The 25,314-nt window shown below is 43.6% G+C and overlaps 2 protein-coding genes across 4 annotated transcripts in view; both read right to left on the bottom strand.

The window, feature by feature from the left end:
* LOC139373114 (guanine nucleotide-binding protein subunit alpha-11-like) overlaps positions 1-7,134 on the bottom strand; it is a 30,515-nt gene extending 23,381 nt beyond the window's left edge. Inside the window, exon 1 of one of the 2 annotated variants that reach the window (XM_071113229.1) lies at positions 5,963-7,134. In XM_071113229.1, coding sequence (XP_070969330.1) covers positions 5,963-6,098 — 136 coding nt within the window. In that variant the 5' untranslated portion in view covers positions 6,099-7,134. The remainder of the gene's footprint in view (positions 1-5,962) is intronic. The other variant, XM_071113230.1, reaches the window with a different exon arrangement.
* Positions 7,135-13,692: 6,558 nt separating this feature from the next.
* On the bottom strand, positions 13,693-24,268 carry LOC139373113 (uncharacterized). Of its 2 annotated transcripts, none has more exons than XM_071113227.1 (5): positions 24,036-24,268; positions 17,462-18,010; positions 15,494-15,654; positions 15,196-15,331; positions 13,693-14,970 (listed from the first exon to the last, which is right to left on the bottom strand). In XM_071113227.1, exons 1-5 carry the CDS (start codon positions 24,138-24,140, stop codon positions 14,638-14,640), a joined length of 1,284 nt encoding a protein of 427 aa, XP_070969328.1. In that variant the 5' UTR covers positions 24,141-24,268; the 3' UTR covers positions 13,693-14,637. The 2 variants fall into 2 exon arrangements, with proteins under 2 accessions (XP_070969328.1, XP_070969327.1); XM_071113226.1 differs by having other exon boundaries at positions 14,186-14,970; positions 23,976-24,268.
* Positions 24,269-25,314: the final 1,046 nt, after the last annotated feature.

Here is a 25,314-nt window from a genome sequence, read left to right as displayed (position 1 = left end):
GCTAGAGCACAATGAACCAAGTAAAGCACCCCAACCTGGCCAAACCCTCCCCTAACCCAGACGATGCTGGGCAATTGTGGCCGGTTGTGACACAGCCTGGGATCAAACCCCAGGCTGTAGTGACGCCACAACACTGCGCTGTAGTGACTTCGCAACACGCCTTAAACCTCTGCGCCACTTGGGAGGCTGAATTAACATTTCTGAAGGCATTCCCCAAAGAACCTTCCCAATTAAATGTTGACTGCAAAGTAGGTATATCTGGCAGAATGATTTCATGATGATTGGTACCAATCGCGGGACATTTGTTTAGCAAACTGCCATCACATTAGGCTACAATGTACAGTCTAGGCTACGAGTAAAAAACAACAACGAGCCAAACAATGGTCTCTTGCTAGTCTACACAAATTAAAGGGCAACTACACCCTCCAACGTTGCTTTTGTTCTCCTGATGTGGTTTAAGTATTGTCGTGGACTTAAATACAGAAATTGAATGTTCTTTTCTATAAAAAGGTGATTTTGAGAGTGAAAACCTGGAGAAAAAAAAACTAGGATAACTCAGAAAAAAATAAAACTGCGGGAACTGAATTTACCAAAATATAAAACTGGATTTTATAGGAACAGTAACACCCTTTTTTTTTTATAAAATAAAATCTTTGCACCATTTTTCCCCCTACAAACAATCAATATAAATGATATTGTCAAGTTAAAATGTAATTTCTTTGTGTATGGAGGGTAGGTCATTATAGACTACAGGCTACTTGCTCAGCCCACAAACGAAAGATAACATTTAAATGATGCGTGCATTATCCACTTTCCCTAGTCAGTATTATTTTAATTCAGGCCAGTAGATTTCAGTTGGCACTGGCCCGGTGTGCCACTGGCAAATGTACCTGAATGTCAAGATCTGCAAGGGCATGCTAATATAAAAGACGGCTAGTCATTATTAGGTTCTGTATGGAATGCAGGCACATTATGAGACTCAGGTCATTATCGCTGAGCAGTGGTGAAAAACCAGGTGCTGGTGCCATCAACTGAAAACGTTGGGAGCACCAGCGCCACCAGAATAAAAGTTAGTCTGGAACTCTGCCTCATAACCCCCCTACATCTCCAGAGAGGAATGCATGACCCCGTTTGGGCTGTGTGTGCGTGGTGTTCCATGAGGATTGGCGGCTGTGGGACACACACTTAATTAAAATCCTCTTCATTAACAAGGTGAGCACCTGGGAAAGTATTTATAGGCTGGCTTCTGAGTGTGTGTGTGTGTGTGCATTCGTCGGACTGTGTACAGCCGGCAAGTCAGTCACAGTGGGTCAGAATCATAGAAACATTTTGTTGAACCTGAACACCGTGTTGATGGCCTAGGAGGTGAAAAAATGGCCACTAAAAAAATAATGCAATTTTTTTGTAATAGCATTTATGTCATTTGATGCAATGCAAGTCAAATCATTATCCCTAAACCTGACCCTTGGCATGGAGGGATTTAACACACACACACACACGGCTGTCAAAACTAGCTCAAGAAGCATGACAACATTCCCTTATATGACCAAAATAATGAGCGAACACCTGAGTCTTCTCTCCTGCAGGCTATTTCTGCTCTGACCGTCACCAGGGTTTAGAACTAAAACCATCAACCTGCCCCTGGCTAGTGAGTGACCACCCAAATCGAACTTCATCTGAGCTAGCTTATTCTCCATTGGGAGAGTCTAAGCCCTGCTAGCCCGACATGGATACCCCTCCCATTTGGGGAGAAGCAGCAGGGCAAGAAAGTGACTAGTAGGCAGCAGATCATTTAGCCAACAGCCCAGGTCACCCATGCCACAGATACACAGCCCCAAGTCAGGCTACAGCAGCCACCAGCCCAGCCAGCCAACAAAGCTCCAAGTCATGCTGCAGCAGCCCCCAGCCCAGGCAACACAGACCCAATTCAGGCAACAGCTGCCCACAGCCAGCCAGTCCCAAGTCATGCTGCAGTAGCCCCCAGCCCAGCCAGCCAGCCCAAAGTCAAGCTACAGCAGCCCCCAATCCAGTCAGCCCCAAGTCAAGCTACAGCAGCCCCGATCCCAGCCAGCCAGCCCCAAGCCCAGCAATAGCAGCCCAGGCCAGCAATCCCCAAGTCAAGCTACAGCAGCCACCAGCCGAGCCCTCTATGTTTTGACCAAGTAGAGAAAAACACCAGAGCTGTGGACTATGGCTGATCCTATGGCCTGATATTGCCCTCAGCAGCACATGTTACAGGGGAGATTTGGGGGGGGGGGGGTAGAGAGTGAGTGAGGTGTCCATGGCCTGTCCCATCTTCAGGCATCAAAACTCAACTCTGGTCATACAAGCACTTCATACTCCAACCAACCGAGCCATAGGAAACCACAGTATTTGCATGTACAATCAACTCCTGATAAATGCAACAGCTTGGGACTGTGGTACTCGTAACACCATGCATTGAACAGGAGAGTGTAGAACTATGGAGCATTTAAAAATAAGGTGATTGACCTGGAAAACCGCGCATAGCCCTGGTGAGACGTGTGACTAATAGGAGTCAGTGACATATCAGTCTAAGCTTTATCCATGTTTAACAAAGCCTATTATAGACCTGGACTAATCCTTCTTTACACCTCCTTATCCCTGCTCAGACACAAATACACAGCCTAAACTCACTTAGAATAGTCTGTTTACTGCATGACTGGTCACACAGAGGCACAGGCACACACTGCCTCTCACAGAAGTCCCACTGACGGACTAAAATCTAAGAATCTGATACAGGAAGTAGACTTCTCCACTGATCCCTGATGAGGGCTAGCCAGGTCTTTACATGCTTTAGTTCCTGCAGAACTAGCACTGGTTTTAGTTCCAGCCCTGGTCCTAGACTCACACAGCATTGCATCACAAGAGTAGGAATAGTCAGTAGGTATAAACAGAGATGTATTGATGATGAAGTGAGCAGTCCCAACCCACACATCCATCATCTATGTGCTCCACTCTGAAGCAGTAGAATTGAGAAATGGAAGTGGGGAACAGTAATCTAACAGCGCCTACTCTGTGTACATACACCAAAAATATAAAACGCAATATGCAAGAATTAAGATTTTACTGAGTTACTGTTCAAAATCAAATCAATGGAAATAAATTAATCAGGCCCTAATCTATGAAATTCACATGACTGTGAATACAGATATGCATCGGTGGGTCACAGATACCTTTAAAAAAAAGGGGGATCAGAAAACCAATCTGGTTTCATGACCATTTGCCTCATGCAGCATGACATCTCCTTCACATAGAGTTGATCAGGCTGTTGATTGTGGTCTGTGGAATGTTGTCCCACTCTTCAATGGCTGTGTGAAGTTGTTAGATATTGGCGGGAACTGGAACACGCTGTCGTACACGCCAATCCAGAGCATCCCAAACATGCTCAATGGGTGGCATGTCTGGTGAGTATGCAGGCCATGGAAGAACTGGGACATTTTCAGCTTCCTGGAATTGTGTATAGATCCTTGCAACACTGGGCCATGCATTATCATGCTGAAACATGAGGTGATAACACCAGATGAATGGCATGAGGATCTCATCATGGTATCTCTGTGCAATCAAATTGTCATTGCTTAAATGCAATTGTGTTCATTGTCCATAGCTTATGCCTGCCTATACCACAACCCCACTGCTACCACGGAGCTCTGACATTGAAATCAGCAAACCGCTCGCCCCACACACCACTGTCTGCATATCTGCCCGGGAACAGTTGAAAAAACTGGGATTCATCCATGAAGAGCACACTTCTCCAGCGAGTGGCCATATCAAAGGTGAGAATTTGCCTACTAAAGTCAGTTACGATGCCGAACTGCAGTTAGGTCAAGACCCTGGTGAGGACGACGAGAACCCAGATGAGCTTCCCTGAGATGGTTTCTGACAGTTTGTGCAGAAATTCTTTGGTTGTGCAAACCCAGTTTCATCAGCTGTCCAAGTGGCTGAAGAAGCCAGATGTGGAGGTCCTCGGCTTGCGTGGTTACACGTGGTCTGCGGTTGTGAGGCCGGTTAGATGTAATGTCAAACTCTCTAAAACGACATTGGAGGCAGCTTATGGTATAGAAATGAACATTAAATTCTCTGGCAACAGCTCTGGTGGACATTCCTTCAGTCAGCATGCCAACTGCACACTCCCTCAAAACTTGAGACATCTGTAGCATTGGGCCTTTTACTGCCCCCAGTACAAGGTGCACCTGTGTAATGAGCATGCTGTTTAATTAGATTCTTGATATGCCACACCTGTCAGGTGGATGGATTATCTTGGCAAAATGAGAAATAGTCACTACCAGAGATGTTAACAAATTTGTGCACAGAATGAGAAATAATATTTTCGTGCATATGAAACATTTCAGAGATCTTTTATTTCAGCTCATGAAACCAACACTTTACATGTTGCGTTAATATTTTTGTTCAGTGTGACAGTTATTTTTTTTTTTCTCCGTGACCTAGGCCTAATATGCTCCCCACAGGTTCAAGTCAAGAATACAATACAGTAGGATAGTGTGATAAAATAGGGAAAAAAATGACTAAATAGCCTACAATAGAATAGTGTGTCTCTGTGTGGTTTGGCCTACTTCTCAGAACTGAGCCAGGGTCCACAGGGAAACGACTGGAGAGAGGGGCAATCACACGTGTCAGACAACCTGGGATATGTTTTGTAAGTGTGAAACGGGAGCAAACGTTTCTGAAACAGAGGTAGTCTACTACTCGAAATGAACTTGTCCAATAGAAACACAATGTCATTTTTTTATGTCTAGAAGACTGGTAGATGCTGGCAATCTAAGGCCAGTTATTTATTTTTAGGAACGCCAAACTGATCCTAGAGACCTGTCTTAGGACAACTTCTACTGCCAGGAGATGTAAAAGAGCTACTGCTGATTTAGCCTCCATGCTCTTCATCATGGGGGTCTGTAAAAGCACAGACACATATACAGACACACACACAAGTATCTTCATGCTTCTGACTGATGTTGAGAAGCTGCACCCAATGTTTCATATATATACACATTTAATTCAGAGAGCACACCATAACTCTTTCCCATATAGAGCCTAGGCCTAGCTATAGGAATTGCATCTGCCAGGTTGTGTAATGTGTGACCCCCTAGACATCCTTTTCAGCTCACCTGTATTCTTTATTTAGCAGTACAACTGTTACAGTCTATCATCTTCCAATGGATCATTCATTTGGCTGGGGTTAACATAAAAATAGCCAGGAGGGATCTGTTTTCTGCCATACAGTACCACTAACATGACCATATATGCTTAAATTATTTTCACCATCAGATTCATTCTGAAATTGACCTCTCCAGTCCTTGTAGTAATAGTAGAACTTGGATAACAATATGGTGACACTAACGTTACTCGTCTAATAATACAAAGTTAGCATAACCACTTGATTTGATTACGAACCATTCCCCCGTTCTAAGAATTCAATTGAAGCCTAGCACTTAGCTAACTAACCGTTCATAGACTAATTGACTAGTTAAACCAGGGGTGAGTGGATGGTAAGCAAGATACAGTTCGCTAGCTAGCAAGCAAGCAATGACAGCAAATAGCTAGATGCCAACGTTAGGTAGCTAGTTGGTTAGCAAGCACTAGTAGCACCAACACCAACAGCTAAAGTGACCAGATGTTGGCAAAGTGGCTTGGTGATTTAGCTAGCAACAGAAAGTAGCTAGCTATCTACCCATCTGACTAGCTAACAAACTCGTTTGCTAACAAAACACATATCTAGCTAGCTAACGTTAACTAACTAAAACATATTGACTGGTTAGCTAACATTAGCTAGCTAGCTAGCTAGCTAGCTCACTTGGGGAGGCGGGGGGGGTGGAGGCCTGAAGCTTGCTAGCTAACCTATCTTGTTAGCTAAATTGATATTTCACAAAACGGCAACTAGCTACCTATGGTTCAAAGAATACCCAAAATATGGATGAGTTTGAGTTACCGAGAAGGAGCAATTTCAGTTCTCTCCTCGAGTCCCGCTTGTCTCGCCGGAGTTGTTTGTCTATCTCTGCATTGATTCGTTTCGATTCCTTCGCCTCTTCGCTCAGGCAGCAAGCCATCATCGACTCCAAAGTCATCCCTCCTGGTTTTGGCAACCCGCGGGTTAGAATGGACTAGCTGGATGACAGATTTCGGTTGGATGCGTTAACTTTAGCTAGGTATCTAATTTCCCGATCCTCACTAATGTCTTGCGAAGAGGTGGACTGAGGGGTCTTGGATGGGAATGGGGGAGGGGAGCTAGGGGCCTCGCTGTCAAGTTGTCCCCAACCGAGAACTATCCGACTTCACCCGTGTACAGATCTCAGCAAATCACGGGAGGATCGGCGAAGAGGGGGCAGTGTCGATGCGAGGGGGTGTGTTGAGGGCCTCTCTTCGTTGATGCGCGCTTCAAGCCTTATTTAGATTTCTCACGTTAGCTAGCTAACGTTAGTTGGACAACTAGCTAGCTACCTGGCTAGCTAACTATCCCTATTACCCGCCTCGATTGCGATACCCCCTGTTCACTGACTGGGTTCGTGCGTCCCTACGAACGAACCTAACTGCACTGCCGCGACATCCAACAAGCTAACGTAGCCAACTGTCCGCCTTCTCAGAGCTGTCCGCCCCCTAGCTAGAGCCAAGCCACAATTGTCAATAAAATGCACACGAAGGCAACGCATCCATATGACCAGTCTTGCAATGGCACAGTCACCGCTTCCCAACAAATGTTCGTCCTCTTTTTCTATCCAACTAAACGTTAGCTAGTTTCCAGCGTTATGTCTCGATAGCTGAAAGGCTTCGTGATGTGTCAGAGCTGTGATGCTGGCAAACTGAGAAATGACCATTCCCCAGTCAGATTTGGCTGACTAGCTAGCAGTGCAACATTCGATTGAATCTCGCATCATTTTTGGCGCAGTTATCGAGCTATCTGACGTTAGCTTGCTAATACATTTCCCATGAAAACACAGCCACTAGTTAAATAAACAGAAAACAAAATATGTATTGATGGCCTTCGTTCAAGAAGATGGATCCATCACTCGCTAGCAACTAGCAGTTCCATTTATTAGCAGATCGTTGCGTTTCTGTTGAAAACCGTGGGCATGGCACACTCTAGAATGATGCCAGGAGGGTACTAGGCAACCAAAGTGAGTGACAGTGGGTTTGCACGCTACATGAGCAGGAAAAGGGGCGGGACGTCTTTTAATTCTGGATGTGGATTCTGAGAACCACTCAAGTTAGGTCGATGCATACAACGAACGGCACATAAAATACAGCTAGAATTCAACGACAGATAATTCCGATTTTTGCCATATTTCCTTATGAGTTCATAATAGATCTATTTAGGGTGATTACCGGTATTGTGTTTTCAATGGCACTGGGATCAGCGGATTAATATCACAGTTCCCACCCACTCATGATCTGCGGGTTTGCACTGCAAATGCACGCTATTAGATGGAGTTTATGGACGTTAGGGTACTAGGTGGTAACTAGCCCCCCCAAGAACAAGTCTAATTGCCGATACAAAAAAGCAACAATTGCACATTACATGTCACCATTAATATCCGCACTATGAGGAGATTTGATGCAAGGTTCCTCTTTTTAATTCACCTGTACATTAATTTTCTCTGCTGTTCTTTTTCCGTACAATCCATTATGTACAATGACACTACATATTATTTGAATAATGCAAGATTTTAAATCCCAACAGTTTTAAAAATGATATTCAGTAGCAAAAGATTTTTCAATAGTTGTTAATTCAGAAAAAAATATACTAATTGGAATATAATATTGGAATATCACTAATAACATTGGAATATAACATTTAATAACAACAACTCATAACTAATTAATTCAGTGTAACATTGATGTGGCAACGCTTATGCTCTGCTATTGCACAATTCAAATTTGTACATAGGTCACAAATAAAGCTATCCCCAGTAAAAGTGGAGCACAACTCATAAGCCCACCTGTGACTAAAAAAACAGGGGGAGAGATGCCAATTGAAATGCACTCTTAAAAATGTAGTTAGCTATGAATCTATATCAAATCAAATCATATTTCTCACAGGCGCCAAATTGACCTTACTGTGCAATGCTTACTTACAAGCCCTTAACTAACAGCAGTTCAAGAAATAGAGTTAAGAAAATATTTACTAAATAAACTAAAGTAAAAAATGTAAGAAAAAGTAACACAATAAAATAACAATAACAAGGCTATATACAGGCCTTATATACACCATATATATACCAGAACCGGGTCAATGTGCAGGGGTACAGGTTATTCAAGGTAATTTGTACATGTAGGCCCCAGTGATGTACTGGGCTGTATGCACTACCCTCTGTAGCGCCTTACGGTCAGATTCCGAGCAGTTACTATACCAGAGGGTGATGCAACCGGTCAGAATGCTCTCGATGGTGCAGCTGTATAACTTTTTGAGGATCTAGGGACACATGCCAAATCTTATCAGGTCCCCGAGGGGGGAAAGGCCTTCTTCACGACTTTCTTGATGTGTTTGAACCATGATAGTTTGTTGGTGATGTTGACGCCAAGGAACTTGAAACTCTCGACCCGCTCCACTACAGCCCCGTCGATGTGAATGGATGCTTTTGGCCCTCCTTTTCCTGTAGTCCACGATAATCTCCTTTCTCTTGCTCACGTTGAGAGAGGTTGTTGTCTTGGCTCCACACTGCCAGGTCCCTGACCTCCTCCCTTATAGGCTATCTCATCGTTGTCGGTGATCAGGCCTACCACCGTTGTGTCGTCAGCAAACTTAATTATGGTATTGGAGTCGTGCTTGGCCACGCAGTCGTGGGTGATTGGGGAGTACAGGAGGGGACTAAGCACACACCCCTGAGTGGCCCCCGTGTTGATAATCAGCGTGGTGGATGTGTTGTTGCCTACCCTTATTACCTGGGGGCGGCCTGTCAGGAAGTCCAGGATCCAGTTGCAGAGGGAGGTGTTTAGTCCCAGGGTCCTTAGCTTAGTGATGAGCTTTGTGGGCACTATGGTGTTGAACGCTGAGCTTTAGTCAATGAACATCATTCTCACATAGGTGTTTCTTTTGTCCAGGTGGGAAAGGGCATTGTAGAGTGCGATTGAGACTGCATCATCTGTAGATCTGTTAGGGCGGTGTGCAAATTGGAGTGGGTATAGGGTTTCCAGGATGATGGTGTTGATGTGATCCATGACCAGCCTTTCAAAGCACTTCATGGCTACAGTCGTGAGTGCTACGGGGCGATAGTCATTTAGGCAGATTACATTAGTGTTGTATTCGTCGCATGTGACAAATAAAATTTGATTTGATTTAGAGACGGGGTACCCACTTGCAGATGAATTCTCACAAGGAACCCCGATCGCCGTCCCCTGTACCTCTGTCTTTTCCTCACGCAAATGATTTGGGGCTGGTCTCGGAGAAACAGTATATCCTTTGCGTCGGACTCATTAAAGAAAAAATCTTTGTCCAGTTCGAGGTGAGTAATCGCTGTTCTGATATCCAGAAGCTCTTTTCGATCATAAGAGACAGTAGCAGCAACATGTACAAAATAAGTGACAAACAATGCAAAATTGGTAGTAAGGTTGCTCGCTAGCACTCCTAGCAGCTAATGCTAACTAACTAGCTGGCTAGCATTTACTGATAGTGAAGTTGCTAGTTAGCAAGTTAGGATAAACTAGCACTAGCTGTTCTAGTCATTGTCTAAATGACAGGTAGAAACCCATCCATAACCATAAAGGGGTAACTAGCCCCCAGGGGTCAGTTACCCACACTCATCCAACATATTACTACTTTACAAAAAAAATATTTACATTTTTCTCTCTAAACAAGTGGATTATTTATCTTAAGCCGTTCCTATTTGTATATTAAAAACATTATAGTTCTAACTTCATTAGAATATATCTACAACTTTTTCAAAATTTAAAAAATTATAGAGAAACTTACCTCAAAATCGTTTAGTTGAAATATCTCCCAAAGTTGTGATGACACAGAGGGACTTGCCTAGTTAAATAAAGGTTAAATAAAGGTTAAATAAAATAAATAAAAACAATGTGCTGAGCAAGAGCAGTGGCAGCCAGGAAAAGTGTTGGGAAAATAATTTGGTGACATCTTGTGGTCTTAATGTGAATTACAGGGGGTGGGGGAAGTTACCCTCAGGGGGCAAGATACCACCCAGTACCCTATTTTTAATAGGTTAGAACACTGATGACAATTTCTTTGGAGACCATTACAGCATATAAAAAACAACAACATAATAAATAAATAAACAGAACCACCACGACAATAAAGCAAATGTAGAGAGCAAAACTTTTGAAGAAGTGTAATGACATCTTGTGGCCATTTTGCATAATTACAGTCTCAAACGGGGCAGGCCCTCGAGAGCTTTCAGGTCCCTGAAAAAGCTGAGATAAATAACAAATTGAAAATAACAGCAGGAGCTTTAAAATATCAACCACACATTTGAGTCAAGGGAACACACACACATTTGAATCAAGGCCAAGGGAAATACGCAGTGTTTATAAATCCATCAATGATGGGTATGGGACCTGGATATGATGGGATACAATGATGGGTATGGGACCTGGGTATGATGGGATACACATCACTAGAAAGAAGCGGGAGTTTGAGTTTCACTTTCCAAGCGTAGACCTCATTCCCTTTCCATTCTGAGGCGACTGTTGAGGGGTGTCCACTAGATAGCACAGCCACAAAGTATAAATCTGTCTATGTCTGTAGTTAGGTTATATCATAAAAATTCCTGAAAACTAAAATTATATTTTTGGTAATAATTTAAGGTTAGGCATACGTTTAGCAGTGGGATTAAGGTTAGGTTTAAAATCACATTTTATTCAGAAGATACATTTTAGAAGTAGGCGGGGTGGTAACTAGTGACGACCCTGTTGAGGGTTGAGAGGGAGGCTACAGCTAAAGAGAGGACAAAGTCAAACAACAAAGAATCAATAGGCTCAGTCAGTAGTCTGCTCACTTCACTACAAGCCTGCTGCAGACATAAACAAGGTAAGACATTCAGGGTACCGGTATTATAGTTTCTATATAGTTTATATGTCTTTATATATTTGTTTATATTGTAACAACCCTCTAGGACTATCATGCAGGGCCTCGTGGGCAAAGGAGTTGCACCTAGTTCGGCTCTGATAGGCCACTAGGTTTGGGGGTTGAGGGGGTTAGAGAAATGGGAGATAAGAGAACGTAACTCAACCGCATACCCATAGTACACTATCGCAGAAATCTCTCATTGAGTTGGTTTCTTTCCACCATTGGTGGCCAAACCTAAAGGTCCTGATGAGCCGCTGATTGTTAGAGAAGGGTTGGAGTAAAAGCCTGCCACCCAGTAAATCTAAAGAAGGAGTGTTTGCCAAAGTTTTGTGACTTAAGACATAAATATGCCTGGTTAGTTCAACCGTTTCAGCCTACACTTCACTTTTGACCCTGGAAAGAGGAATTTTTATCTGCTCAATCTAATCAGAGATCTAATGAACAGCAGAAGCTTTAAAAGTGCAGCAGCGTGAGGCCGTAGTGAGGGAAGGGCCAACCAAAGTCTACATTGAGAGGGGATACTACGGCTTTCATCACTATTACAACTATGAACGTATGTTACCTTATCCAGACGGGGATGAATACGACACACTGGGAGATCTCAACCACGACAACGCACTTCTTGCTTATGTCACTAAACGCTGCTACAACTCCCTGGATTCTAGGGACAACAAGAGACCGAGTTGTATTCAGAGTCAGACAGGAAGGCTATATGGGATTCAGAGTGGACAAGCTCTACATAACACAGAACCATCCATACAGCCACCCACAAGGAATTGCATACAACCCACGGAACACCCATGAGGTCACACACAACCTCCTACGGGAGATCCAAAGATTCCGGGAACTCCCTGGAATGACGCCAGGTGAAATCCAAAGCTGCTACAAAAGAGATGTGAGTCAGCTGGGGTGCCTCAGCAGGGATAGCACTGCTGCTGATTTTTGTATTCGGTGGAGAGGATTTCATTTGTCCGTACGGTGGACTGCAGGGTGCTGAGGTAATGAGCAACAACTGTCAGGCTGAAGCTGGAAACAAAGAGCACACAGAGAGGGAGAGCCCAGATCAGATGGACGGACATCTCCAGAAGGCTCCTGGACCAGTGGTGCTTTATAAGAACAAGAGAGGCTGGACAACACCGTGGTCAGGGGCGGGGCCCCTGAGAGCTACGACACCTCAGTGCTCCCGAATCCCGGCCTGCAGGCCAGGCTGCACCAGGAGAACTCTCATTGGTTCTAGTGGGGTCCTGAGTTTCACGACGCCAGTGGGGAGGATCCCCCTTATTTATCGCTCTGTGAAGCCAGTCTGCAGCTGGGTTAAAGATGGAAGGTAGCCTAGCAGTTAAGAGTTGTACCAATAACAGAAAGGTTGCTGGTTAGAATCCCTGAACCGACTAGGTGAAAAATATGTTGATCTGCCCTTGAGCAAGGCACTTAACCCTAATTGCTATTGTATGTCGCTCTGGATAAGAGCGTCTGATAATTACTAAAATGTTGTAAAAAGGTCTTGTCTAGGGGTATAACGGGTGTTCAGCACAGAAGGGAAATCATGTTCATTACAACATACATTTAACTGCAGTAGACCACAATCAATTCAAATCACCAGTACATACAGAAAGTATTCAAGCCCCTTGACTTTTTCCACATTTTGCTACGTTACAGCCTTATTAAAAATTGAATTTAATTATGTTTTCCTTTCATCAATCTACACACAATACGGGTTCAAGTCCGGGCTCTGGCTGTGCCACTCAAGGATATTCAGAGACTGTGTGCCTAGGGTTGCTGTTCTGTTGGAAGGTGAACCTTTGCCCCAGTCTGATGCCCTGAGTGCTCTGGAGCAGGTTTTCATCAAGGATCTCTCTGTACTTTGCTCCGTTCATCTTTCCCTCAATCCTGACTAGTCTCCCAGTCCCTGCCGCTGAAAAACATCCCCACAGCATGATGCTGCCACCACCATGATTCACCGTAGGGATGGGGCCAGGTTTCTTCCAGATTTGATGCTTGGCTTTCAGGCCAAAGTTGCATCTTGGTTTCATCAGATCAGAGAATCTTGTTTCTCATGGTCTGAGTCCTTTAGGTGCCTTTTGGCAAACTCCAAGTGGGCTGTCATGTGCCTTTTAATGAGGTGTTGCTTCCGTATGGCCACTCTACCATAAAGGCCTGATTGTTGGAGTGCTGCAGAGATGGTTGTCCTTCTGGAAGGTTCTCCTATCTCCACAGAGGAACTCTGGAGCTTTGTCAGAGTGACCATCGGGTTCTCGGTCACCTCCCTGACCAAGGCCCTTCTCCCCCGATTGCTCAGTTTGGCCGGGTGGTCAGCTCTGGGAAGAGTCTTGGTGGTTCCAAACTTCTTCAATTTAAGAATGGGGACTTTCAAGTCTGCAGACATTTTTTGGTACTCTTCCCTAGATCTGTGCCGCGACACAATCCTGTCTCGGAGCTCTACGGACAATTCCTTCGACCTCATGGCTTGGTTTTTGCTCTGACATGCACAGTCAACTGTGTGCTTTTCCAAATCATGTCTTATCAATTGAATTTACCACAGGTGGACTCCAATCAAGTTGTAGAAACATCTCATCTCAATGGAAACAGGATGCACCGGAGCTCAATTTCAAGTCTCATAGCAAAGGGTCTGAATACTTATGTAAGGTATTTCTGTTTTTTATTCATAATAAATGTACAAACATTCAGAAAAACCCATTTTCGCTTTGTCATTATGGGGTATTGTGTGTAGATTGATGAGAATAATGATTATATATTTATTTTTAAATAAGGCTGCAATGTAACAAAATGTGTCAAAAGTAGAGAGATCTGAATACTTTCCGAATGCATTTTAGGCCTGCTCACCTTCAGCTTATATTCAATGACAGTCATTCTATTTGAAAGTTATTTTTCAGAAAGACAAGAATGTCCACATTCTCTGCTAAGAGGGCAGCTCCGTTAGCTGGAAGTGTTTCCCCTAGGATTTTTTCCAGTAGAGGAAGAGTAGGAGATTGGAGACAATAGATCTTATTTACAGCTACAAAAAGTGCAGTGTATGTAATAGGTAGCTAGAACAATGTTCTATTTTTTTTTTTTTTAAATCAGGGCATAGAACAATGTCAGTGTAACCGTAGATACAAATGTAGTGACAGACAGAACAGAAAATGTAACTTGTATTGTGCATCAATAAAAATAATGATTATATACACCATATGCACATGAACACTGAGCTACACAACTATTTAGACACACTAACAACCTACGAGAGAACAAAACCCCCCCAAAAACAGTAACAGAACAGAGAGGAAAGAGAGAAAAAGAGAGAAAAAAATAAAAAATAAAAAATAAAAAAAGCGAGAGAAAGTATCTCAGAATAGGAGTGCAGATCTAGGATCAGGTCCCCCCTGTCCATAATCTTGTTCACTATGATCTAAAAAGGCCAAGTTGATCTTAGATCAGCACTACCTACTATTCTGAGATACTTTATGAATACAGGCTGATAGAGATTGTAGGGACAGTAACTGGAATGCTGGCCAGGGCTATGTATACAGTCGTGAGAATCTTGTGGAGAATTCTATACTTTCCCCATCACAACACTGTCCATTCCATTAGTCCTGTTGTTGTAGTTGTGACTGCTGGAAGTAGTGACAGAACAATTTTCTGACCTCCTCACCCTGGAGGTGGTCTGAAGTTCCAGAGGGAGAGGGGGCGTGTCCCGCAGTGTGACCAGGCTGGGGGTTCTCACCCTTGGTCACCTCGCCATGCCATTCCCCCCGGAACAAATCTCCATGGGCCTCACACACGTTATGCAGGATGCAGCAGGCCAGGATCATGGTGGGCACCACGTCCAGGCTGCAGTCGTTCCTCTTGCTCAGGCATTGCCAACGCGCCCGCAGGCGAAGAAGTGCCGTTGCCGCCCCACGCCACGCCCGCACAAATCGCTACAGCAGGAGACAAAGTAACCAGGTTAAACGTTAAACAACTATTTTTTTATTTACTGCAGCAAAACTCTGGGTCTACTACAGTCTAATGTGTAAATTTAGCTCACAACTGTGTAAAACGTCTGAAATGTTCACTAAAATTGGGATTTTTATTTTTTAACACGTTACTACTTTGAGTTTAATCCATGAGTGATTCTGTTTTGCGCTGTTGAAAATAAAACCTGCCTGGTTGAAGGCCCTCCGGGCCTCCGCGTGCCCCCCTTCCTCCTCCTCCACATCATCCTCCTCCTTCTTCTTCTTGGAATAGGCCTTCATCAGCCAGGGCTGGAGGGGGTACCCTGGCTCCCCCAACAACACATATCTGGACAAGACAATGTGCTCTCAGTCTATTAGGCTGGTAGGACACAGGTCACCAGAGGGATAACAATAGTAATTGTATCACTGGACTACTATTACTGCTCATACTTATACAAGTAATAATGATAGCACTGTCTAAAAGGGTAAATAACAATATCAATGATACCTCAGTGGTTTTCCCATGAAGCTCGGGGGTGGATCAGGTGACAGCATGCCCTCAGAGGCCGACGCCCAAAGTGCTGAGTTCTGCAAGATGGCTGTCGGCTCAGTGCTGCCAGGGAAACCAGCACAGACGTCCCAGAACTGACCCAGCCCGTTCACAGCCACCTAACAGACAGATAGGAGTGTTACTACCTCACAGGCAGACAGACGACTGTTACTACCTCACAGACAGACAGACGACTGTTACTACCTCACAGACAGGCAGATGAATGTTACTATCTCACAGACAGACAGACGACTGTTACTACTTCACAGACAGGCAGATGAATGTTACTATCTCACAGACAGACAGACGACTGTTACTACTTCACAGACAGGCAGATGAATGTTACTATCTCACAGACAGACAGACGACTGTTACTACTTCACAGACAGACAGACGACTGTTACTACTTCACAGACAGGCAGATGAATGTTACTATCTCACAGACAGACAGACGACTGTTACTACCTCACAGACAGACAGATGAATGTTACTATCTCACAGACAGACAGACGACTGTTACTACCTCACAGACAGGCAGATGAATGTTACTATCTCACAGACAGACAGACGACTGTTACTACCTCACAGACAGGCAGATTAATGTTACTATCTCACAGACAGACAGACGACTGTTACTACCTCACAGACACACAGATGAATGTTACTATCTCACAGACAGACAGACAACTGTTACTACCTCACAGACAGACAGATGAATGTTACTATCTCACAGACAGACAGACGACTGTTACTACTTCACAGACAGGCAGATGAATGTTACTATCTCACAGACAGACAGACGACTGTTACTACCTCACAGACAGACAGATGAATGTTACTATCTCACAGACAGACAGACGACTGTTACTACTTCACAGACAGGCAGATGAATGTTACTATCTCACAGACAGACAGACGACTGTTACTACCTCACAGACAGACAGATGAATGTTACTATCTCACAGACAGACAGACGACTGTTACTACCTCACAGACAGGCAGATGAATGTTACTATCTCACAGACAGACAGACGACTGTTACTACCTCACAGACAGGCAGATGAATGTTACTATCTTACAGACAGACAGATGAATGTTACTATCTCACAGACAGACAGACGACTGTTACTACCTCACAGACAGGCAGATGAATGTTACTATCTCACAGACAGACAGACGACTGTTACTACCTCACAGACAGACAGATGAATGTTACTATCTCACAGACAGACAGACGACTGTTACTACCTCACAGACAGACAGATGAATGTTACTATCTCACAGACAGACAGACGACTGTTACTACCTCACAGACAGGCAGATGAATGTTACTATCTCACAGACAGACAGACGACTGTTACTACCTCACAGACAGGCAGATGAATGTTACTATCTTACAGACAGACAGATGAATGTTACTATCTCACAGACAGACAGACGACTGTTACTACCTCACAGACAGGCAGATGAATGTTACTACCTCACAGACAGACAGATGAATGTTACTATCTCACAGACAGGCAGGCAGTCAGACACAACCATATACTGTAACACTTCAATTAAATGCAGAGTCTCAAATAGCCACCTGACCCTTTCAATAGCCGGGCATCGGCACAAATTTCAGCAAATGTGTGCCTAAATTAATTGTTATAGGCACACACTCTCCATGGTGCTGAACCGCAAAATCGTGGGTTTATGATAGGCAGCCTAGTCTTTGCAAGTCTGATCTGCGAAGGATGTTATTCTAATGTTTATATTGGTCATACTGGTCACAATAAATGGCGTGGTAGTCTTTTCAACATTTTATTGAGCAAAAATAGACGCTTGGCTCATTTACAAGCTTGTCTCTAATAAGAGCTGGCTGTGTTCAGCGATTGAAGCAAATAAAAGCCCGGGCTATTTATTGCAGCAGAGGTCCTGTCTTACCTGGGAGACCACAGAGAGCCACCCGCCTGGGTTGGCGTAGTTGGCCACGTTAGTGGACGGCGTGAGGATGGCAGTGTGGAGGGTTGCCACGGCGCCCACGCAGTGAGGGAAGCCCCAGCGAGATAGGAAGTGACGTGCAGAGTCTTCTACTTCCTGTACGCTGGGCGAGCATAGGTAGACGGGCCGGAGTAGTGTGACGATGGCGTGACAAACGTCCCTCACACACTTACACACCGTGGAGCTGCCCACTCCAAACAGCCCACTGATGGTGCGGTACTCAATGTTGGACGCCAGCCGCCACAGGGCAACCGCCACACGCTTCTCCAGCGGAAGCGCCCGGCGGAAGTGGGTGTCCTGGCGAGCCAGGCGGGGTTTCAGCTTGCCACAAAGGAAGAAGAAGGTCTCCCGGCTCATGCGGAACTTCTCCAGCCAATCAGAGGGCTGGAACTCAGTCATCACTACCCGCTCCCACCAATCAGTGCACTCCGTGCTGGTCCAGGGTCGGGTACGGATGTCACAGCTGCAGCGTACGTCTCGAGCTGTCAGCATCTGGAGAGAGAAAGAGAGGGGGGGGGGGGGGGGGGGTCTTTGTTTTACCAGTGATACAAATCAGTATTATAAATCGGGTGGTTTATTAAGCCCTGAATGCTTATTGGCAGGTGGGGCCCTTTTTGAGCCCCACCTGTTTAGCAAAATAAATTATATATATACACACACACATATATAGATCCAGTTGCAGAGGGAGGTGTTTAGTCCCAGAGTCCTTAGCTTAGTTATGAGCTTCGTGGGCACTATGGTATTGAACGCTGAGCTGTAGTCGATCAACAGCATTCTCACATACAGTGCTGTGAAAAAGTATTTGCCCCCTTCCTGATTTCTTATATTTTTGCACATTTGTCACACTTAAATGTTTCAGATTATCAAACAAATTTTAATATTACACCAAGATAACACAAGTAAACACAAAATGCAGTCTTTAAGTGATACTTTAATGTATTAAGGGAAAAAGCTATCCGAACCTTCATGGCCCTATGTGAAAAAGTAATTGCCCCCCCCCCCCCCCTTGTTAAATCATGAATTTACTGTGGTTAATCACATTTTTTTGGAAAGCTGAGTTCAATTTCACTAGCCACACCCAGGCCTGATTACAGCAAGACCTGTTGAATCAAGAAATCACTTAAATAGAACCTGTCTGACAAAGTGAAGTAGGCCAAAAGATCTCAAAAAACAAGACATCATGCCACGATCCAAAGAAATTCAGGAACAGATGAGAAACAAAGTAATTGACATCTATCAGTCTGGAAAGGGTTACAAAGCCATTTCTAAAGCTTTGGGACTCCAGCTAACCACCGTGAGAGCCATTATCCACAAATGGAGGTCGGATGGTGCCGGCTCAGCGCTGCTGGTCACCAGTACGCCTCCTTGGACCAGGATATCCTGCGCCGGCTCTGCGCACTGTGTCTCCGAAGCGTCTGCACAGCCCAGTGCGTCCTGTGTCAGCGCCCCGCATTTGCAGGGCGAAAATAAACATCCAGCCAGGACGGGTCATGCCAGCTCTACGCTCCAGACCTCCAGTGCGTCTCCACAGTCCTGTACGTCCTGTGCCTCCTCCCCGCACTCGCCCTGAGGTGCGTGTCATCAGCCCGGTAACACCAGTACCGGTCCCACGCATCAGGCCTCCAGTGTGCCTCCACAGTCCAGAGCTTCCGGCGACAGTTCCCAGTCCAGAGCTTCCTGCGACAGCTTCCAGTCCGGAGTTTCCGGCGACAGTTTCAAGTCCGGAACCTCCAACGACGGTCCCCAGTCCGGGACCTAAGGCGATGATGATCCACGGTCCGGTTCCACAAAGGCGGAGAGATCAGCGTAAAGAGGGGGGGGTAGCATCCAGAACCGGAGCCGCCACCGAGGGTAGATGCCCACCCGGACCCTCCCTTATAGGTTCAGGTTTGCGGCCGGGAGTGCGCACCTTTGGTACTGTAATGCCCTGACCTGAGATATCTGTTTTCTCTATATTTTGGTTAGGTCAGGGTGTGACTAGGGTGGGTACGCTAGTTTTTGTATTGTCTAGGGTTTATTGTATGTCTAGAGTTTTTGTAAATGTGAATTGAATGTAGGAGAATATAACACAATAGATCTGGTTTAGATAATACAATGAAAAAAAACATACGTTTATTTTTATTGTTGTATCATCATCTTTAAAATGAACAAGATAAAATAAACATTCAGATAGGATGATGGGGACAATTTCAGTGAAAAATATAAGAGGGCAACAGCACTTGTGCAAAGTTTCAGAATAACTTCCAAAATGAGTGTGCTACATGACATGTATCATGAAGTCACCCAGGTGTCCCACACAAGTAGCCCAAATGTACCCAAGTGGCCAAATTGGTGAAGGTATACAAATAACTATATACAAAATGCCAAAATGGTATTCTAACACACCCCCCCAAAAATGGAGAAAAAAATATATACATTTACAAAATAACATGGGTAACTATTTGCACACTTTCAAAATTTGGAAGACCCTCAGTCCTCTATCAAATCAAATTTATTCATATAGCCCTTCGTACATCAGCTAATATCTCAAACTGTTGTACAGAAACCCAGTCTAAAACCCCAAACAGCAAGCAATGCAGATGTAGAAGCACGGTGGCTAGGAAAGACTCCCTAGAAAGGCCAAAACCTAGGAAGAAACCTAGAGAGGAACCAGGCTATGAGGGGTGGCCAGTCCTCTTCTGGCTGTGCCGGGTGGAGATTATAACAGAACATGGCCGAGATTTTCAAACGTTCATAGATGACACGCAGGGTCAAATAATAATAATCACAGTAGTTGTAGAGGATGCAACAGGACAGCACCTCAAGAGTAAATATGAACAGTTTAGGGTCCCATAGCTGCAGGCAGAACAGTTGAAACTGGAACAGCAGCAAGGCCAGGCGGACTGGGGACAGCAAGGAGTCATCATGCCAGGTAGTCCTGACGCATGTTCCTAGGGCTCAGGTCCTCAGAGAGAGAGAAAGAGAGAATTAGAGAGAGCATACTTAAATTCACACAGGACACCGGATAAGACAGAAGAAGTACTCCAGATATAACAGACTGACCCTAGCCCCCCCGACACAAACTACTGCAGCATAAATACTGGAGGCTGAGACAGGAGGGGCAGGAGACACTGTGGTCCCATCCGATGAGACTCCCGGACAGAACAGGAAGGATATAACATCACCCACTTTGCCAAAGCTCTACACAATATTGTGCTGCCGAGTTATAATAAACAGATTATATATATATATATACAGGGAACATAAGGTTGAATATATTATTATAGACCTGCTACATCTACTGTCTCTTATATATTATATTATGACAAACCAGCTAGATCTACTGTCTTTATTATATTACAACAGACCAGATGTATCTACTGTCTCCATTTCACTTTGGCCATTGTTGTGGGCCTGCCCTCCTCTCAACAGCCTCAAATAGGCTATTTCATTTCACAAATATATTTTATATTATTAATTTCAAACAACGGCATTAGCATGAGAAGAACTTACCAGTCCAAAACGGTGACGTTGTTCCTCTTCTGCAGGCATTTTACAGATTATACACAGTGGCTACAACGGTGTCCTCTCAGTTCAAAAAATATTCCTCCACTTGGGAATCGCTAAATTAATCGTCCTACAACAATCTCTGTCTCACTTTTCCGATCAATTTCTTCTAAAATTGTGTGTACATCTGTACAGCTAGACTTAGATTTAGCTTTCCCTGACTTAGTCGCTATACGGATTGATACAGTGCCTTGCGAAAGTATTCGGCCCCCTTGAACTTTGCGACCTTTTGCCACATTTCAGGCTTCAAACAAAGATATAAAACTGTATTTTTTTGTGAAGAATCAACAACAAGTGGGACACAATCATGAAGTGGAACGACATTTTTTGGATATTTCAAACTTTTTTAACAAATCTAAAAAACTGAAAAATTGGGCGTGCAAAATTATTCAGCCCCCTTAAGTTAATACTTTGTAGCGCCACCTTTTGCTGCGATTACAGCTGTAAGTCGCTTGGGGTATGTCTCTTTTTTCCCATTCCTCCTTGCAAAACAGCTCGAGCTCAGTGAGGTTGGATGGAGAGCATTTGTGAACAGCAGTTTTCAGTTCTTTCCACAGATTCTCGATTGGATTCAGGTCTGGACTTTGACTTGGCCATTCTAACACCTGGATATGTTTATTTTTGAACCATTCCATTGTAGATTTTGCTTTATGTTTTGGATCATTGTCTTGTTGGAAGACAAATCTCCGTCCCAGTCTCAGGTCTTTTGCAGACTCCATCAGGTTTTCTTCCAGAATGGTCCTGTATTTGGCTCCATCCATCTTCCCATCAATTTTAACCATCTTCCCTGTCCCTGCTGAAGAAAAGCAGGCCCAAACCATGATGCTGCCACCACCATGTTTGACAGTGGGGATGGTGTGTTCAGGGTGATGAGCTGTGTTGCTTTTACGCCAAACATAACGTTTTGCATTGTTGCCAAAAAGTTCAATTTTGGTTTCATCTGACCAGAGCACCTTCTTCCACATGTTTGGTGTGTCTCCCAGGTGGCTTGTGGCAAACTTTAACCGACACTTTTTATGGATATCTTTAAGAAATGGCTTTCTTCTTGCCACTCTTCCATAAAGGCCAGATTTGTGCAATATACAACTGATTGTTGTCCTATGGACAGAGTCTCCCACCTCAGCTGTAGATCTCTGCAGTTCATCCAGAGTGATCATGGGCCTCTTGGATGCATCTCTGATCAGTCTTTTCCTTGTATGAGCTGAAAGTTTAGAGGGACAGCCAGGTCTTGGTAGATTTGCAGTGGTCTGATACTCCTTCCATTTCAATATTATCGCTTGCACAGTGCTCCTTGGGATGTTTAAAGCTTGGGAAATCTTTTTGTATCCAAATCCGGCTTTAAACTTCTTCACAACAGTATCTCGGACCTGCCTGGTGTGTTCCTTGTTCTTCATGATGCTCTCTGCGCTTTTAACGGACCTCTGAGACTATCACAGTGCAGGTGCATTTATACGGAGACTTGATTACACACAGGTGGATTGTATTTATCATCATTAGTCATTTAGGTCAACATTGGATCATTCAGAGATCCTCACTGAACTTCTGGAGAGAGTTTGCTGCACTGAAAGTAAAGGGGCTGAATAATTTTGCACGCACAATTTTTCAGTTTTTGATTTGTTAAAAAAGTTTGAAATATCCAATAAATGTCGTTCCACTTCATGATTGTGTCCCACTTGTTGTTGATTCTTCACAAAAAAATACAGTTTTATATCTTTATGTTTGAAGCCTGAAATGTGGCAAAAGGTCACAAAGTTCAAGGGGGCCGAATACTTTCGCAAGGCACTGTATATGAACAGCTGAATCTGCGCGTTTACCAAAAACAGCGCTGTGCGTAAAATGCGTAGCTCCTTCCGGAATAAAACTTCAATAGCGAATTACTCTTTACGTTGGAGTTTACGACATGGGTTGGTCTTCCAACACACAACCATTGCATATTGCCGCTTACCTCAGCTCATTGGCTATCTACCCAGCTAGATTTCAAGACGATCAATGGTCATTGGGTTAAAATACAGTCAACCAACGAGACAGTGGGCATGTAATTGGTGCACAATGAGCTCGTCACTTGTTATTTTCCAATCTTCCAACTTTCCAACTTGACAGAGCTTGAGAGGATCTGCAGAGAATGGGAAAAGTGTCATACCCAAGAAGACTTGAGGCTGTAATCACTGCTTCAACAAAGTATTGAGTAAAGGGTACTTATGTAAATGTGATATAATTTTTTTGCTATTTAATAAAATAAAAAAACTAAACTTGTTTTTGCTTTGTCAATTTCGGTAATTGTGTGTAGATTGATGAGCATTTCAAAATATATATATATATTTTACATTAAGGCTGTAACCTAACAAAATTTGAAAAATGTCAAGGAGTCTGAATACTTTCCGAAGGCACTGTAAGCCCTAACAGTTTGTGGGCACCGTCTGTCACCGTTATAGTGCAATTAATGTATGTAGTGTGTAGTGTTGTGCCATGCTGGCATGGCAAAAATGGGGTTTGCCCCTCCAAGATTTACATGCTAAAATTGCCACTGATTGGCCATATACCACACGCGCTCGTGAATGCTTATGGGCGCTGTTAAATTACGTTTTGCTAGGTCATTGTTCACTGGTAAGTATCTGCATCTGGTGCAAAATGTTACATTTCTGAATCCAGCAATATAAAGTTACTTTTGAGACTTTCGTGTCAAGCCTATCCAAAACCTTCACCGTTAATGCCTAAACGTAACATTAAACACTTCTTAATTTGACGTTTACAACCACTTCGAAATTATAATTGAGAAACACGGTTGAACGTCTTATGTGACACAGAGTTTATTGCTTTGTTTATGCGTGTACGTTTAGCTATTCGTGTATGGAACGCAGTCCAATGAACTTCAATATAAATGGCTTGGTTTAGCTTTGTCAGATTACAGTACCATGAGCATTCGCCTCTGTCTTTGGAAGAAGTATTGTCTGTGGCGGATACGTCTCTTCACCTCATTGAGTCTCTGTGTATCCGCGTTGTTTATGTCTCTTCGGCGCTTCATCAGCATATAGGTCATAAGAAACATTAACGGCTGAAGCTTGTCTTCATCAGCCATTTTAATATATTTCAACAGTTGAAGAGCTTCTCACAAATTGACAAAAGCAAACATGATTTCTAACCATTGAGGTACATAAGGTTCTAACGTGCAATGGGCGGTTCGGTCGTGAACTCTGTTGCAGGAAGATTAGAACAACGCCAGGTTGAACTTCCGGTAGTATTTTCCCATGAATTTCACAATAAAAGTTTTACTGCTAATGCTAAATGTTATAGCGAACAGATTAGGCTATATTTTTTGTCCACAAAAAAAGTACTTGAATAAATATGATTTACTTTAATTTAACAAGACGAACAGTTTAGGAATAGGATGTAGATCTCAGTATTTTAACCAACCAACCACACCAAAGAATAAAGATATGATCAAACATGTCCAATGTTATCCATCATGTACAATAACGGAAACGGAGGCATTCATATGACATCCATTAAAAAAAAAACTTTAATAAAACAAGATATGTACTTTGATGAATTCAGTCAAAAACAGATGTGACCTATTTAAATACTGTATTTTAAACAAATAGCAGTTTTGGTGGGCTTTCTGTACATATAGACGGCAGTGTCCCAAATGTCGCAGGGACTGCAGTCTTAATAAATCACTAAATATTATGAGTAATACACAATGGTGTGGGCTAACTGAAGCCAGCAGTGTCCTGGAGGGTAGGTCGCTGCAAGTGGAAGGTGGAATGTTGTTAGAAATCTGGTTCTGATGTTTTTCCCTCAACAAAAATCTGGTTCTGACACTTTTCCCTCAACACAGGGGCACTATCAAGTTGTCACCTTCTTGCTTCATCTATGGTGTTGTGTTGTCACAAGTAAAAAGAGAAGACTTTACAAATTATTTCATTTTCAAATATATACAAACAAGGAGCCCACTGAGTTCAGACCTTGGCACCTTTACTCATGTATTCCTAACGTATTCATGTTGTGATGTGTGAAAACAGAAAAAAATATACAGAAAATGATGACACAATGACAGTTTTCTATTTGTTGTGAAAGCATCTCATATGTCTTCTCAAGTTTACTTTGAAAAAGAAGCAACTGCCACTCTGTCTACTATCAAATCAAATTGATTTATAAAGCCCGTCTTTCATCAGCTAATATCTCAAAGTGCTGTACAGAAACCCAGCCTAAAACCCCACATAAACTACTGCAGCATAAATACTGGAAGCTGA

This window comes from Oncorhynchus clarkii, chromosome 18 (genome assembly GCF_045791955.1).
Source record: "Oncorhynchus clarkii lewisi isolate Uvic-CL-2024 chromosome 18, UVic_Ocla_1.0, whole genome shotgun sequence".
NCBI lineage: Eukaryota > Metazoa > Chordata > Actinopteri > Salmoniformes > Salmonidae > Oncorhynchus > Oncorhynchus clarkii.
Note: the sequence above shows the minus strand (reverse complement) of the source record. Positions and strands in the feature narration are given on the sequence as shown.

Bases quoted from the DNA above. Each gene is read 5' to 3' on its own strand.
- LOC139373113 (XM_071113226.1), bottom strand. From the start codon at position 24,140: ATGGCTGATGAAGACAAGCTTCAGCCGTTAATGTTTCTTATGACCTAT. The intron at 15,655-17,461 runs GTAAGACAGGAC...TCTGTCTGTTAG, and splicing joins GGCTCTCTGTGGTCTCCCAG to GTGGCTGTGAACGGGCTGGG. The intron at 14,971-15,195 runs GCAGGTTTTATT...CTCCTGCTGTAG, and splicing joins CCCGGAGGGCCTTCAACCAG to CGATTTGTGCGGGCGTGGCG.